This window comes from Cucumis sativus, chromosome 6, assembly GCF_000004075.3.
Source record: "Cucumis sativus cultivar 9930 chromosome 6, Cucumber_9930_V3, whole genome shotgun sequence".
NCBI classification, from domain to species: domain Eukaryota; kingdom Viridiplantae; phylum Streptophyta; class Magnoliopsida; order Cucurbitales; family Cucurbitaceae; genus Cucumis; species Cucumis sativus.
Window position 1 is genome coordinate 21,490,333 of NC_026660.2, and position 15,928 is coordinate 21,506,260.

Genomic DNA, 15,928 nt, shown 5'->3' on the forward strand with positions numbered 1-15,928 from the left:
AAAACAACCCAATAAAATAAAAAAGAAAAGCCACACCCAAAGTTGTTCTATCAACTTCCCCTAATGGCAAAATAATGATGAACAAAGCAAGTCCAACTATCATATGATATATCAAGAAAACCAGAATAACACAAAGAAACGTGACGAGAAGACGCTTCCAAACCTTGACTACCACGCTCATTGTGTCCTTAATGGACGGTTCTTGGCCGGTGTATAAGGTGGCGACGGTTTGAGACACACCGGCGGTGGATAAGATAGACCAACCAAAAAGGAAAAAGATGGATATGATGTCGTAGGGCCAAGCGATGAACATATAATGGCTGGAGAAGAGATGTGATGTATTCCCATAATCGTGGAGGTTTCTTAGGATGTTATTCAAGGTCAACATTAAGCCTGAAAGAACGAAGTTTAGAGGGTGGATGAAGCAAAGAGCTGCCATGGCAAATATCTTTTTGTTTTTGCTGATAATTTTGTAGGTTTCTTTGAAGATTCGGAAGGCTCCAAGGAACTGCATTTCTTTGTGCTTCGTATCCATTGGATTAGTTTGGATCAAACTTCTGTATTTTTGTTCAAGCTAGTGCAGAAGAAGAAGAAGAAGAAGAAGAAGGTTGAAGAGATATTTGAAAGGAGATAAGGTAAGGTGATGTATAAATGAAGCTTTCAGCATTGTGAAATATCAACCATTGAATTAGTCATATGGTAGGGTAGGCTTCATTGATTGAATAAACCTACTGCTCCAAGACAGAAGAAAAGACTTCTCTGACTAATTTATGAGAGAGGAACCCTACCACGAAATTTCACTATCAAATCCTTCCAGATTTAAAATAATTCAACCAAATTTATTTTCAATATTATAGGTTACGATTCAATAAACTGGTTTTCATGGATGTGACATAGTATTGGTAAACGTGTAGATAAGTGCAAATAACAATGGAAAATAGAAAATAACAATTAAAGATTTTATCTAACTCTATTTTATTTTTTACAAAATTAAAATGAATCTAATTTTAGGTTTCTCTTCAATTCATTTCATTCTTTATTTTTTCTATATATTAACTTTAATTTTTATTCTTTTCGATCAATGATTTATACATTTTAAAATATTTATTTTAATCATTTGGATAAAAAATTGATGAACCTATCATTTCTATAACAAAATATTTAATTTGTTGGGTTAATTTAACCAAGTTTAATTTAATAATCAAAATAACATTATGACCTCTAAATAATAGGTTTGTTGAAATTATAGCGTCAATAATCTTTAATTTAATCAAATAGTCCTTATAGTTTGTTGATGGTTGTAATCAATTTACGGTAGTTTGTTAAAATTTTACCACTTTTTTTACATTCCTTATATATTTAAGCTAATTAACAAAATATAATGAGCTTGAGATTGATATCAAAATTTTAAATTCACAAATACATTGATATGAATTATAAGGTAGAGTTAGTTGAAGGTAATCAAATTAAAGATTTAATCATGTAATCAATAAATTATCCAATTTAAAAGTAAAGGAATAAATTAAAATTTTAATAATGTAATTTGTACTAAATTTATAATTGATTTTAAAAATAAAAATCCGAATATAGAAATTATAAATTAAGAAATGGATTAAATAGTATTTAAATTTAAATTAAGAAATGGATTAAATAGTATTTAAATTTAAATAGTTTATTTGAAAAGATCGTCGACCGTGAAAATGTCCAAAAAGATCTGAATACGAAAAAGGAAAACCTTATGAAAAACACATCGCCTGGAGAAGAGGGGTATATTATTCAAAAAATATAATTATGAAAGGTTGCTTGGAAGAGTTGAGGAAAAGGTTATAGGGTAAAACTAGGGTTATTATAACCATTGCCCCAAACAGCACCCTAAGACGTTGGCAAAGACTAAAGGGTTTTCCATGGGCTTCAATGGTTTTGGGTTTGCCATAATTTGGGCTTGGGCTCATTCTTTCCTTTGGTCCAAATTTATATATGTCATGGGTTTGAATTGGATTAGGTCGGAGCAGTTTTAATTACTCAACCCTAATTTTCAAATGTGAGTTTTAGTTGTGATGACACGGCAGAACTTAGTTCATCAGTATATTTTATCGTTCAAATTAGTATCAAATAATTATTGAATTACGCACCAAGAGCTGATCCTAGTGATAAGTTTTGGTCGAAGTAAGGGAGATCGAAAATTTATTTTCAATTGAGATAACCTAAGCGGGGTTGATGGATTTGCAATGAAAATAATTTGCAAATGGGTTTGACAGAATTCAATATCAACATAATCTAACTTGGGTCAAACCAAAATTTCTATATTCGATCATGTTTTTATCATTACTAAATTTCTAGGTTGTTTTCACCTAACCAAATCAATTAGAAAAGTCAATTGAATTGTCTTTAAGTAAATAATTGATTCTAATTGATCCAATGAGAAGCATACAATATTCAAATTCGATCAAAGGCTTGTTAGGGAGAATAATTAGTTTTCACGCCCCTAACTAAATCTTTGTGCAAATCCAATTCTAGGTTAGATTGATCAACGCCTATAGCAAGCAAACTTAACCTATTGCTTCAACAAAGCGGTGGTCAAGTAATATCCACACATCCGAAAACATGATATAAATCAATTAATAACCTAATTGAATTAACAAGCAAGCAAATGTAGTTCAAAAGTCATGAAATACATTGAAATAGGAGAAAATCTTAAACAACACAAACTGGAAAATAGTATCTTAGCTCATTCTCGACATGTTGAGCAATTTCGAGAAATTTGAATGCATAAACATAATTGAAAATAGGAAAAAAAATAGAGAGAATTTGTGCAATTGACGACTATAAATGGTGGTGGTGGTCTGACCTAATCGACACAAATTTCTAATATAAATTTATTGTGGCACCATGGAGCTAATGGGATTTCGCATGAGACTTACAATTCGAAGCATTGCGAATAAGATCTTTATGTTTTATATCACCGCGAAGAAGGGAAAAGCCATATTGGCTTCTTTTCTTCCCCCATTTTCATTGGTTGATGTCATTTTACTCCATTTTGTTCAACTAGGCTCCAAAATAGTATTAACATTGAATTCTACCTCAAGTTGGTAAAAAACCTATAAAATAGCCAAATAAGAACCTATTAAGCAGAGTTAGATAGCACATTTCCGATGCTATCATTAATAAGCCAAAATTTTCTATTCAACAATTAATATTTTATATTTTAGACCAACAAAAACATAACATAAATAAAACACCTATGGATGTTAGTTGATCATTAAGCTAAATTGATATAAGCCATGTCTTTGAACATGATTAGTAAACTCGTGCACCACCAAAGAATTGTTTATACAATTAACACATGAGAATATGAATTATTGACCCCTTTCGTCTTAGATCCTAAAACAATCACATAACATCCGTTTAATTAATTAACTGCAAGTTAGTTTTAAAAGTTGGAGAATGAGCACCTTACCATTTAAATTGTGAAAATTTAGCAAAAAAGGACGGAAGAAACACGAATATTGAAGAAATATAATATTAAAACAAATAACATAAAATACACAAATAAACTAAAAGGAAAAAAAAAACTTAAACTATCCACCGTCTAAAAAAAATATTTGAAAATTTCACCTACAATTTGACAAACATAACGTAGAACATATGACACTAATGTAAATAGAATGTAATGAAAGTGATACATGACATTTTTTCTAACCATAATCAACATCTATCAAATAATATTTTTTTATTACTACATAGAGATATGTTAACCATAATCAACATCTATCAAATAATATTTTTTTATTACTACATAGAGATATATTATATTTTTTTCGCTCGAGATTGCAATAATTTCACATAAAAGAATATTGAAAAATTATCAAAACCAATAAATTTGACAAAATATTTATATTATATAGCAAAATTTTTAAATTCTATTACTAATAGACAATAATAACTATGATTCTATAAGTGATATTGCCACTATGTCTAATCTATTTGTGGTAATTATTGATAGATTTTAAAATTTTGTTTCATCGGCAAATATTTTAATTTATTTTGATATTTGAAAAGAAGTTTAAGAAGGAATATTATGTAAAATTAGTAACAACTGACAAAAGGTTTTAACTAATTAACAAATTTATGTGGGTGCAGAGAGAATATTTCTTAACACACACGCCTGCTAGTTTTCGCCATGGTCGCCTTCTCATTTGGATCGCATTCGTATTTTTGAGATCTCTGTCTCCGTTGTAATTCTCAACCACTTTTTCCACTTTCACCTTCAAAATCCATACCAATTGCGATACATAACCACCGAGTACCTTGAATTTCGAGCCGTCGTTGATTTCTTAGCATTTTCGATACTCTACGGGAGCTGGGAAATAATGACAGCCATTGCAGTTCATCAGTTCGCTCACTGCATCACTTGCCATGCTTGGAGCCCTGACCACTCTAGTAATCAACCCTTTTACTTTTACTTGCCTCTGTAATTTCATCTTTCTGTTCTGTTCGAGAGAAAGTGAATGGAAATGTCGACTTTTCTGTATTTCATTTGCCCTTATATCTTTCTGTTATGTTTTCTGAGCAATCGAAGAGATTTTAATGATATCAATTCAACTTCAGCGATCTAGATTTAGCTTGCTTTATTGAAAAATGACGGGATGAACACTGGGTTAGGTTACTTGGCTTCAACCTCCACCCGGTTTAAAATACAATAACCAATATGTCTTATGAGGTAGATCATGGTGTTGATTAGCTTCATCAGACCTGGTTATCATCAGATCGGCTGCTAGGTTTTGCCAATACTCATCGTTTTGTTTAATGGGGAAACAAAACCATTTCATTGATTGATGAAATAGATTTCTCCATTGTGACATGAGGATACTTAAGCTGTCATTGCAAAAAGGAGAAGATAATTTTCTCCAATATAGGCTGTACCGACAATTAAACAATACTCTGCATTGTCTAATTGTCTAATAATGCTAAAGATGATGATATACAATCTATGTTTAGGCTCTTCATTTTACTCCGCTCGTGCTAATGCTTTTTTTATATGCTTTATAGTGGTTGCATTTTGTCCTAACAACAATGAAGTTCACATTTACAAATCATTACAAGACAACTGGGAGAGAGTACATGTTCTTCAGAAGGTACCATTTAAATTTACTGTTTCATATCTAGTTTATGAGAAAAATAAAATATGAAACCTATGGTCACTGCATATATCTGTTCACGGGCGATGCTTTTCTGTTTTCATTTCAGTCGTTTGTAGTGAAAGCTTTCTAATGAAGACATGTTGTTAATGTGTAGCAATTTATGCATCTTTTCTGTGTCAGCATGATCAGCTTATCTCTGGAATAGATTGGAGTGTTAGGTCAAACAGAATTGTGACTGCATCTCATGATCGGAATTCGTAAGTTTTATTTCATATTCATGTTTTTTGGTCCAGTTTTTTTTTGTATGTTCATCAGTTTTATTTTCTTTTAGCATTTCTCCCCTCCAGTTATCACTACCCCCTCCCTTCCCCCATCCCCATTAAGTCATTTTGAAAATTTTACTTGTTTAAATGGACTATGTTGGCCTACTATTCTTTTTTCTTCCTAGATATGTTTGGAACCTCGAAGGATCGGAATGGGTACCAACTCTTGTCATTCTTAGATTAAACCGTGCTGCACTCTGTGTTCAGTGGAGTCCAAAAGGTAGTGCAAGATTTCCTGTCCTGCTTTTACTCATCACCTATGATGTTCATGTTATCCTAAAATTTTCATATTTTGTAAGATTCATCTCAAAAGTTACATGTCTTTGAACACCATTTCCTATCATAAAAGAAAGAAGGGATCATCCTTAAATTTCGTGATCAGCTTAGTCGTTTGTATTGTAAACTCTAATTTTTGGCCAATGCTCCAGTTAATTTTTTTCTCACAGTATTTGGGAATATTTGAATTCAGTCATCAAAGTTTACTGCGAGAGTGGATATATATTAAATTTGTTTTCACCCATCAACTTAAGCTTTTGACAATCAATGATCTGAAATCATTCTAAAGAAGGTGGTTTGGGGAGTCAATCTTGTATTTGAACCCTTGCAATGTTATTTCATCCTCAATTAATATTGATTTCTTGTTGGGTCTTCTACGTATTTCAAGTCCACAAGTGAGGGAAGAATATTAGAATGAATATAATATTAAATTTACCTCCACCCATTAGCTTAAATTTTTGGGATAATCGGTGATTTAACATTTACCAATTTAAATGATTTATCTTAATTATGAATGCAAAATTGGGTAGACCTGACATTGATGAACATGAACTGAAGCTCAGAGTTTACCTATTTCTTGTGAATAACTTGGATCATGAAAGTCCTTTGTCTATCACTTATTTTCTTGCATCGAGGATTTGTGAACACCTTTTAAGTTCTTACATAATCTATTGTCACTCATAAATCATAACTTTTTGTATAAGTCATTCATAAATCATAATATGCCAAAGAAAATACTATTTAATCAAATTTGAGTTTCACCTTTTTCACACTCAAATGCTTGATTTGTTCTTTTTCCCCAGAAAACAAGTTCGCTGTTGGAAGTGGGGCAAAAACTGTTTGCATATGCTACTATGAACAAGAGAACAATTGGTATGGCTCTTCTTTCTTTTTGTTTAAGTCATTGGGCCAATTGTTTTTTATTTTGCATGAAGACGGAAAATGATGTTATTGCTATTAGGTCTTATATAATTGAAGTTTTTTTTAAAAGAGCTTTGACCTAACGAGAAGTGTCATTCCAATCACTAGTCCTATGCTTGTAAAATTTGGAGTTTGGTTAAGCTATCGATTGAGTGTGATCTATTCCTTAGTTTTCTTTTGATGGTTCTATATGGCAGGAAAAAACCGAAGTGCTTTGCTATTAGCTCTCTCAAATTGTGCTATTTGTGACCAGTGGCTTGTTTTTGTGCATTTGTTCATTATATACACGTTATAAGCCATTTAACTGTATTCCATGCTTGATCAAATCTTAATAGACTGAACCATTTGTCCATATCAATTTGCATACATATGTGGAGGAATGACAGCAATATTCAGTTGATACAGTTGATGATTTCTATTTTTACTGTATCATTCTTTTCCTTTGACCTAGGCAGGCAGGGGTGCCTATTTGGTGAACTGCTCTTTGTGTTGATTTTATTCGTTTATGTCTATATATCTGTTTTTCCCTTTTCTTATTGGTTCACTATTATGCTTATGCATTAGCTTTGAATTGGCATGTTTGTGGTTTCCTTCCACAGGTGGGTCAGTAAACTTATCAGGAAACGACATGATTCTTCTGTGACAAATGTCGCTTGGCATCCGAATAATGTCAGTTTTATCCTTCAATCCACTATTATTATGAATTAATATGGGTATAATATAATGTTTAGGCTTGTTAGATGATCTCCAATTAAACATTTTCAGTGCTTGCTTGTAATTTTGTTTTGCGGAGCCAAATTATTGTTGTGTTCTTTGCTATGACTTTTTGTTTAAATTTTATTCACAGCTGCTTCTTGCAACAACCTCAACGGATGGAAAATGTCGAATCTTTTCCACCTTCATTAAAGGCGTTGACACAAAGTATGTAGAGAATAGTTTAGACTGCAGTCATGTCATGAAATATTATAGGATTGATTTGGAAGTTACTGATGCTTAACTGCACTTTCACAGGGATTCAAAAGCAGGCACATTTTCGGATTCAAAATTTGGAGAGGTTTGATATTTAATCTTTTATTTGGCTGTGAATAATTTTTCTTGTGCTTGAAAGGGTAGAATGCTTGAATTTTTTATAAAACAATTGCTTTTTTCTGAGCCATGGTTACCATTAATCAAAATTGAAAATGAACTTATGATACTTCCTGGTTTAACTATTTCCTTCACATTGTGCTTTCTGATTGTTATCCTTTAATTTAAATTTAAATGCTTTGAAATTTCCCCTTGAAAAATAAATGCTTTGCTACTTCTCTCTCTCTTTTGACAAGCATAGTGCATATTATTTATAAGTAATTTCTTTTGGTGAGTTAGTTAATTGTTCAGCTTGATCTCTCATTCTCTTGGGCATTTGGCGTGAAGTGGTCTGCAAGTGGGAATACCTTAGCTTATGCAGGTCAGAAGTACCTCCTTTCTGCAAATTATTTACATAAACAGCCTTATAAGTTATAGCCACAGCATGTGAAATAGCTCAAGTTTGAACTTCACTCGTTTATTAAATTTATTTATGTACATTTTTTCTGCCCACAACTGTAACTGGAAAAGTTCATTGGTTAACTTACTATAGGCTATAACTTGTTAGTTAAGAATTGAAATTATGAAACTTTACTCAGTTTTTTACTTACCTTTTATTGTGGCGTTGAAAACAATTTTTAGGATTCAACGGGAGCCTTATTGGATATGATCCATTTTAGATGGTAATTTGTTTGTTTTCTACTGATGTGCCTTCTTATTTAAATGCCGCAGGTCACAATTCCATGATTTACTTCGTAGATGAAGTTGGTCCTTCTCCTCTAGCCCAGAGTGTTGCATTCCGAGATTTGCCTCTTCGTGATGTGGGTCAGCATCCATTTTTCTTTACTCTTTGAGTAATTCTTATCACTATTTAGTTGCAATATACTATTTCGCTTTCTAATCTTGAATTTTTTTGGATCGATATAACACTCTTTCAGATACTATTTGTTTCTGAGAGAATGGTTATAGGTGTAGGATTTGATTGCCATCCAATGGCTTTTGCTGCTGATGAAAGAGGGATCTGGTTAGCTAAGCCTTAAATTAATCATCTTATCTTTAGATATTGTAATATTTTGAGGAACGTTTAAAGTGATTTATCTGTATCCCCTCCAACCCACCACAACTAGGAGCTTTGTAAGATTTCTTGGAGAGAAGAAAACGGCGTCAGGTTCAAAATACGGATCCCAGGTATTGCATCACTTAAAGTTCCTGTCAGTTAAACAATTATTTTACCGACTTAAGTTAAGCTTATATCGTGCTAAGTTTATGCATTTGTAAATTTATGCATCACTTAATGCTTATATATTTTATGCATCCTTTAGTTAGGCTTACAGATGACCTGATCTAATTGAGTCTTTGCTTGTTTAATTATGCCACCCTGGCTGAATGCTCAGATCCCACTACCCCCTTCCGGGCCATGCGGGGCTCAGAGTGAATGGACTCAGCTTGACTGTTTCATGTTGGTTTTTCCAGTCATTTTAAATAATATACATAAATTTTGTAAATTTCAATTTCATATGAATTTCATACAGAGTATCAAATGAAAATAGTGAATTAAACTGTATTGAGATTGAGTTAGGTAGTTATATTTTGATCAGCCACCCAGCAAAGAAATTTAAAAACTATAAATTTTGGAAACTGGACAAGAGAGCGATAAGAAGAACGTTACTGAAAATGTTTTTTCTCGCCTTAGTCAAATGGTATTAACAATGATTTGGTGATGACTTCAAAAAAGAATGGTTTGGTAAATGAATTTATGTTAAATTCGTGAGTACAAGTATTTCATAAATGAGTTTTGTTAGGAAGGTTAAGGCCCGTCAATTTAACTATGATCAATCGTATGATAAATTAATCTGTTTCATTGATCACATCTAATCTCAATTAAACATTTTACCTCTCTGGATAAAGCCGATTTTTCATTCGTGAATAAGTTTCTGTGGATAGGATATCTTATATAGGGTCGTACTGTTCCCGTATTCAATCGAATCTGAAAATACACATTCCTTAGTTTATGAGGGTTGCAGAGAAAATTGTTAGTTCAGTAGAAGTAAGCATTGTAAAATAGTAGTACAATATTTCCATTGCTGGAAGTTAATATTCCAGCTGCAGGTACAACTAGGAAATGAATAAGCAGTCGTTCAAAGCTAAGTAGGTGTTTGATGATGTCTTCAAGTGTTTTTTATGGCTGTTGTCCACTTTTCCACTACCTAATATATTTAGATATCTGGTTTTACAAGCATGCTGATTTTGTGATGTGCCTTTTTTGTTTATCAGTTTTCAGAAGCATTTGGAAAGTTATATGGTCAACCGAGGCAAGGTGTTGGCAATGATTCAGTTGAATCTTCAAGATTGCGCGGATGCGTCCACGAGAATTGCATAAAGTACGTAGTTTTTTAACATCTCTTCTATTGCTTCTACTTGGTTAATTCTTGTGAATCTGTTAGGATTCTAACAATAAAACACAAAATATCCTAACCAAATGGCTAAACAGAGGCAGCACTCTGTAAATCTTTATTTATGTATAAGCCAAAACACATTCAACAGTAGTAGATATGAAAAATAAAGGAAAAACAACATGGAAAACTTACCCAGCTCCTTTGTACGGGGCTGGATACCCTCAGGCTACAGCAGCCTTTACTCTCCTTGAAATAACCAAAAAAGACCTAGCCTCCCCTACCCCAACATTACATATTTATACCTCTCTCTCTCATCCCTCCTGGTGGGCCCCACCTGCACGATCCTCTCCCATTATTCTCTCATCATCGGTTGCTAAGGAATTTCCCTTTCTACCCTTCCTTTTATAGGTATAGATAATAGGAGGTCTTACAATACCCCTCAGTTCTAAGTCCACCTTGTCCTCAAGGTGAAACGTGGGAAATTGCTGATTCATATGTTAAACTGACTCCCAAGTGGCTTCACTATCTGCTAATCCCTTCCATTTCACGAGCCATTCATTAGCTCCCAGATCTGTATTCCAGCGTATGCCTAGCACTGTTTCTGGATACAATTGCAATTCGAAGTCTTCAGTTAGGCTGGGATGTTGAAGTTGTACCTCTTGCCGCTCGCCAAGTTTCAATTTCAGTTGGGAGATGTGGAAGACGTTATGGATATGAGCTTCTGGTGGTAACTGGAGTCGGTATGCTACTTCTCCAATCCCTTCTATTATGGTATACGGTCCATAATATTTGGGTGCCAGCTTCTCAAATTTCTTTCGGGCGAGAGATCGTTGCCTGTAGGGTCTTAGCTTCAAGTAAACCTTATCTCCCACCTTAAACTTCAATTCTCTCCTTTTCAGATCAGCCATTTTTTTCATTCTATTCTGAGCTGTATACAAGTGTTCCTTCAAGGCGTTGAGTGCCAAGTCTCTCTCCTGTAATAGAGTTTCGACTTCGTTGTTAGGGGTCTTCTTATGTCAGTAGGATAACAGAGGAGGAGGAGGTCTGCCATATACTGCTTGGAATGAAGTTGTTTTGGTGGAGGCGTGGAACGATGTGTTATACCATAATTCTGCCCAGGGAATGAACTTGTCCCATTTGTGAGGTTGTTCATTACAAAAACATCTCAGATAAGTTTCCAAACATCTATTCACTCTTTCAGTTTGTTCATCTGTTTGGGGATGGAAGGCTGTACTCCTCTTGAAGTTTGTATGCATGGTTCTGAATAATTCCCTCCAAAAGTTACTAAGGAAAACCTTTTCACGATCCGAGATGATGAATTTAGGAATTCCATGTTTTCTGACAACCCTGTCAATGAATACACCAGCCACTTGCTTTGCAGAAAAAGGGTGTTTCAAGGTTATAAACTAGGAGTATTTACTCAACCGGTCTACTACCGCCATTATAACATTAACTCCTCCGGCCAAAGGTAACCCTTCTATAAAGTCCATAGACCAATCTTCCAAAAGCAGATCAGGAATTGGAATGGGCTGTAACACGCCTGCAGGTTTGGTGGCCTCAAATTTATTCCTTTGGCATGTGTCACATGTTTCTACATATTTCTTCACCTCTTCCTTCATTCCCTGCCAGTACAATTCTCCACTCATTCTCTTATAAGTCCTTAAAAATCCTGAATGACTGCCCAAGATGGAATCATGGAAAGTGTGTAACAAGGTGGGGATGAGAGAGGAAGTCTTCAATAGAACTACTCTTCCTTTGTAAAACAATCTTCCCCCTCTCCATTGGTACTTCGCGTGTTTCCCTGTATCTCTCTTCAATTCTGTTATGATCTTCTGAAGTTCATCATCCTTTTCTACCTCTTTAATGACTACTTCCATATCAACAATTCCAGTGGTCGTTATCGTGTTCAGTTCCACAAGTGGTTCCATCCTTGAAAGGGCATTGGCAGCCTTATTTTGAAGTCCCGGTTGGTAGAGAATTTCAAAATCATACCCTAACAATTTTGTTAGCCATTTCTGAAACTTGGCTGCACTTCCCTCTGTTCCAACAAAAATTTCAAGGCCTTCTGGTCTGAAATAATGGTGAATTTTCTCCCCAAAAGATAGTGTCTCCATTTTTGTACTGGTAGCACCACAACCATAAGCTCCCTTTCATATATAGATTTCAATTGAGCCCTTGGGGATAGTTTTTGGCTAAAGAAACCAATCGGATGTCCATTTTGGGAGATCACGGCTCCTAAACCAACTCCACATGCGTCAGTTTCGATGGTGAAAGGAAGAGACCAATCTGGTAGAGTCAATACTGGAATAGTAGTCATTGCTCTCTTCAACCTCTCGAAGGCTACCGAAGCTTCTTCATCCCATTTAAATGCGTTTTTCTGTAACAGCCTGGTTAGGGGTGCTGTAATCTCTCCATATCCTTTTACAAATCTCCGATAATACCCAGTCAGGCCTAGGAATCCTCTGAGTTCAGTTACCCCTTTCGGTTGAGGCCAATTTACCATACTTTGGATTTTATCACTATCTGCCTCCACTCCTTTCTTAGATATTTGATGACCCAGGTATTGAATTTGAGAATGTGCTATGACACATTTCTTTTTGTTGGCAAAGAGTTGGTTGTCTCTCAGAACCGCAAAGACCATTCCCAAATGTTTTTCATGCTCTACAATGTCGGTACTATAGACGAGTATATCATCAAAGAAAACTAACACACATCGTCTTAGGAAGGTGGTAGGTGCATTAGTGAGGCCGAAAGGCATTACCAAGAATTCGTAATGTCCCTCGTGGGTACGAAATTCAATCTTCTCAATATCTTCTCCCCTCATTCAATTCATTCTGATCTGATGGTACCCTGATTTCAGATCCAACTTCGAGAAAATTGTTGCCCCATTCAATTCATCCAATAACTCTTCAATGACGGGTATAGGGAATTTTATCAGAAATGGTCACTTGATTGAGCTTCCTTTAATCTACACAGAATTTCCATCCTCCATCTTTTTTCTTAACCAATATAACCGGATTTGAGTAGGGACTATGGCTTGGCCTAATTATTCTAGCTTGTAACATTTCAGCTACCAGTTTTTCAATTTCCTCTTTCTGTATATGTCCATATTTATAAGGCCTCACGTTGATGGGTCTCTGCTCTGGTAATGTCAGAATATGATGATCAACTTCCTTTTTGGATGGCAGGTCCTTTGGTGTCTCGAAAATATCAGCATAGTACCTTAGCAAGGATTGTATCATGGGCACCTCTTCTTCGTCTCCCTTCGTCTCTCCCTTTTCTTCCCAATCCTCTTCTTTTTCTATTTCATAATTTTGCAGTTCCAAAAGGAATCCTTGGTCTTCTACTTCCCAGGTTTTCTCCAGCGTTTTTAAGGAACACACTGCCCTGATGAGTGAAGGATCCCCCTTTAAAATTATTGGCTTTTCTCCTACCATAAACGACATAGTGAGGTGTCGGCCAATGGATCTTCATGGTTCCGGTTGTATCAAGCCATTGCATACCCAAAACCACATCCACTCTTCCCAACTCCACAGCCAAGAAGTCCGCCAAAATGGTTAACTCCCTCAGTTTCAGTTTTACTCTCTTGCAGATCCCTTTTCCAAGACAACGTGTACCATTCCCGATTGTTACTCCAAATTTTGTCCCTTGTGTGATCTTCAGTTGTTTCTCCTCCACTAGTGCCTCGTGAATGAAGTTGTGGGTTGCTCCACTGTCAATAAGAACTATCACTTCTTTTCCTTCTATCTTCCCTCTCAGCTTCATGGTTCCCTTAGATGTGAGACCGGTGATTGTCTTGAGTTCGATCTCTCTTTCCTCTAATATATCTAATTGTTTTAGTTCCACAATTTCCTCGGTGCTCTCCTCGCTTGGGTTTCCTTCCTCCACACTTTCTTCCTCATTGAGAATAAAGAGCACCAGTTCTCTTTTTTCCTTGACCTTGCATCGGTGACCGGGTGAGTATTTTTCATTACACCTAAAACATAGGCCCTTATCCAGTCTTGCCCTGAATTCAGTGTCTGACAGTCTCTTCACATGGGGTTCATTTCTTTGATAATTTCCCTTGATGGAAATAGAGACTTGTTTCATCTGAAATTCACTCCTCTTTTGACTACTCTTCCCATTATTCTCTGGTGGCTTCCCCGACCCTCCTCCTTTCGATTCTGTTTTCTCCTTTCGATTCTGTTTTTCCCCACTCTGCTTTGGCTAACTGCAATGCTAAATTTCTATCATTCACTAACTGCTATACCTATAAATCATTCACTATGATTTGCAGCAAATATGCCCCCACCTTTTAAGATGTGTATGACATAATGTTGATATGAATCATTTAAGGCATCAAATTATTATTTATAATATATTTAATAATTTTGATGTAATTTTAGCATTTTCCAATTTATCATTTTTACGGTGATTTAATTAAGATATTTTTATCATTTTACTGTGAATTATGATGTGACATTAGGATTTTTGTATCATAATGATTTTTTGTTTGAACTGTAGTTGTATTGTGCCTCTTAAAGAGCCAGGTGGCCGTGGCTCCACTATAAAGCGGTTCAGCACTTCAGGTTTGTTAAAAGGAAAAAATTGATTCAACTTCTTGTTCATCTTCATGTTTATGTCTGGAAAATGATTGCGAGTTATGAGAAAACTGCTTTTATTCAAACCTATTATTTACCCTGACCTTACAGGTTTGGATGGAAAAGTGGTTATTTGGGACTTGGAGGGCCAGGATGATCTATCTCAATACTTATGAACCTTGATTCATTAACTACTTTCTCACATGTAAAGAATCTTGCTCTTGGCTCTTTGGCACTTCGGCACATGTCTTGTATATTATAGCAGCTGTGATGAACTGATTGCATTTCTACTTGTACCACACAAGAGTTTGATTTTGTGTATGTAGTATTTTCAGCGAACTTATATACACCTGATTGGAATTCAATCTCTCCCATTTAGGTCTTATTGCAGCAAATTTAGGTCTCAATTTATGTTCAGGCTATTGGTTTACTGTCTTGTATAATGTTCTCCCTCATCTTCTCTTTCAATAATTTCTATTGTTAAGCTTATCAATCTCGTAATGTTTGCCTACCACAACCTATTGTTAAGTTTATCATTTAATTTCAGTATTTAGATGTGTATAGATATAAAGTTTATATAATTAATAAATAAGTTGTTTTTACTATCCAAAATATTATTATTATTATTATTCAAAATTCATTTGACATTAATAGATAAAGATATGTAGCATTTTGTATTTTTTCCCCCTAAATATCAGATATAAATACATCAGAAATAGATGTAAAATCCTTCCATTTATAATACAAGATATTGATGCATATTTCGATAATCAGCTATAAGTCTGATTAAGTAAGATGAGTTGTATAACAATGAAAGTTTAAAGGATTAGAAAATAAAATATAATGGAAAAAACGCTAGTAGATATAACAAAATTTAAATTTGTTTTTTTTATAGTGATAGACTATGTTGCTACCAGAAGTCTATCATGGACTATTTGTTATAAAGATATCCTAGATACTCCATGTATCTAGATTACCGTGTTTGATTTTTAGTATTGTGAGATGTCCTAACGTCTAGAGATTATACAAGTTTGTTAATATATTATCAATAATAAAACTAACTTTTGAGTGATAGAAGTTTACCGCATGATAGTTTTATTTTTAACATACTTCTATCCAATAATAGAAATATTAGTAAAAAGATAGAAGTTAAACCAAAAAAAAAAGTGAATCAACTTCCATATGCTTTTATTGTTTAGCTTATATAAATGATAGAAGTTTATCAA

General features: G+C 34.4%; 1 protein-coding gene across 2 annotated transcripts; it reads left to right on the forward strand.

Annotated features, from left to right (window-relative positions):
* The first annotated feature begins 4,116 nt into the window (after nt 1-4,116).
* LOC101212379 (actin-related protein 2/3 complex subunit 1A) lies at nt 4,117-15,195 on the forward strand. 2 transcript variants are annotated; one of them, XM_004140088.3, is made up of 15 exons: nt 4,119-4,440; nt 5,050-5,135; nt 5,322-5,398; nt 5,590-5,684; nt 6,544-6,613; nt 7,261-7,330; nt 7,509-7,582; nt 7,673-7,715; nt 8,027-8,108; nt 8,459-8,547; nt 8,665-8,750; nt 8,854-8,914; nt 10,001-10,107; nt 14,626-14,690; nt 14,814-15,195. In XM_004140088.3, the coding sequence occupies exons 1-15, from the start codon at nt 4,371-4,373 to the stop codon at nt 14,876-14,878; spliced, it is 1,140 nt and encodes a 379-aa protein (XP_004140136.1). In that variant the 5' UTR covers nt 4,119-4,370; the 3' UTR covers nt 14,879-15,195. The 2 variants fall into 2 exon arrangements, with proteins under 2 accessions (XP_031743875.1, XP_004140136.1); XM_031888015.1 differs by lacking the exons at nt 14,626-14,690; nt 14,814-15,195 and adding an exon at nt 13,311-14,582 and having other exon boundaries at nt 4,117-4,440.
* The last annotated feature ends 733 nt before the right edge of the window (nt 15,196-15,928 follow it).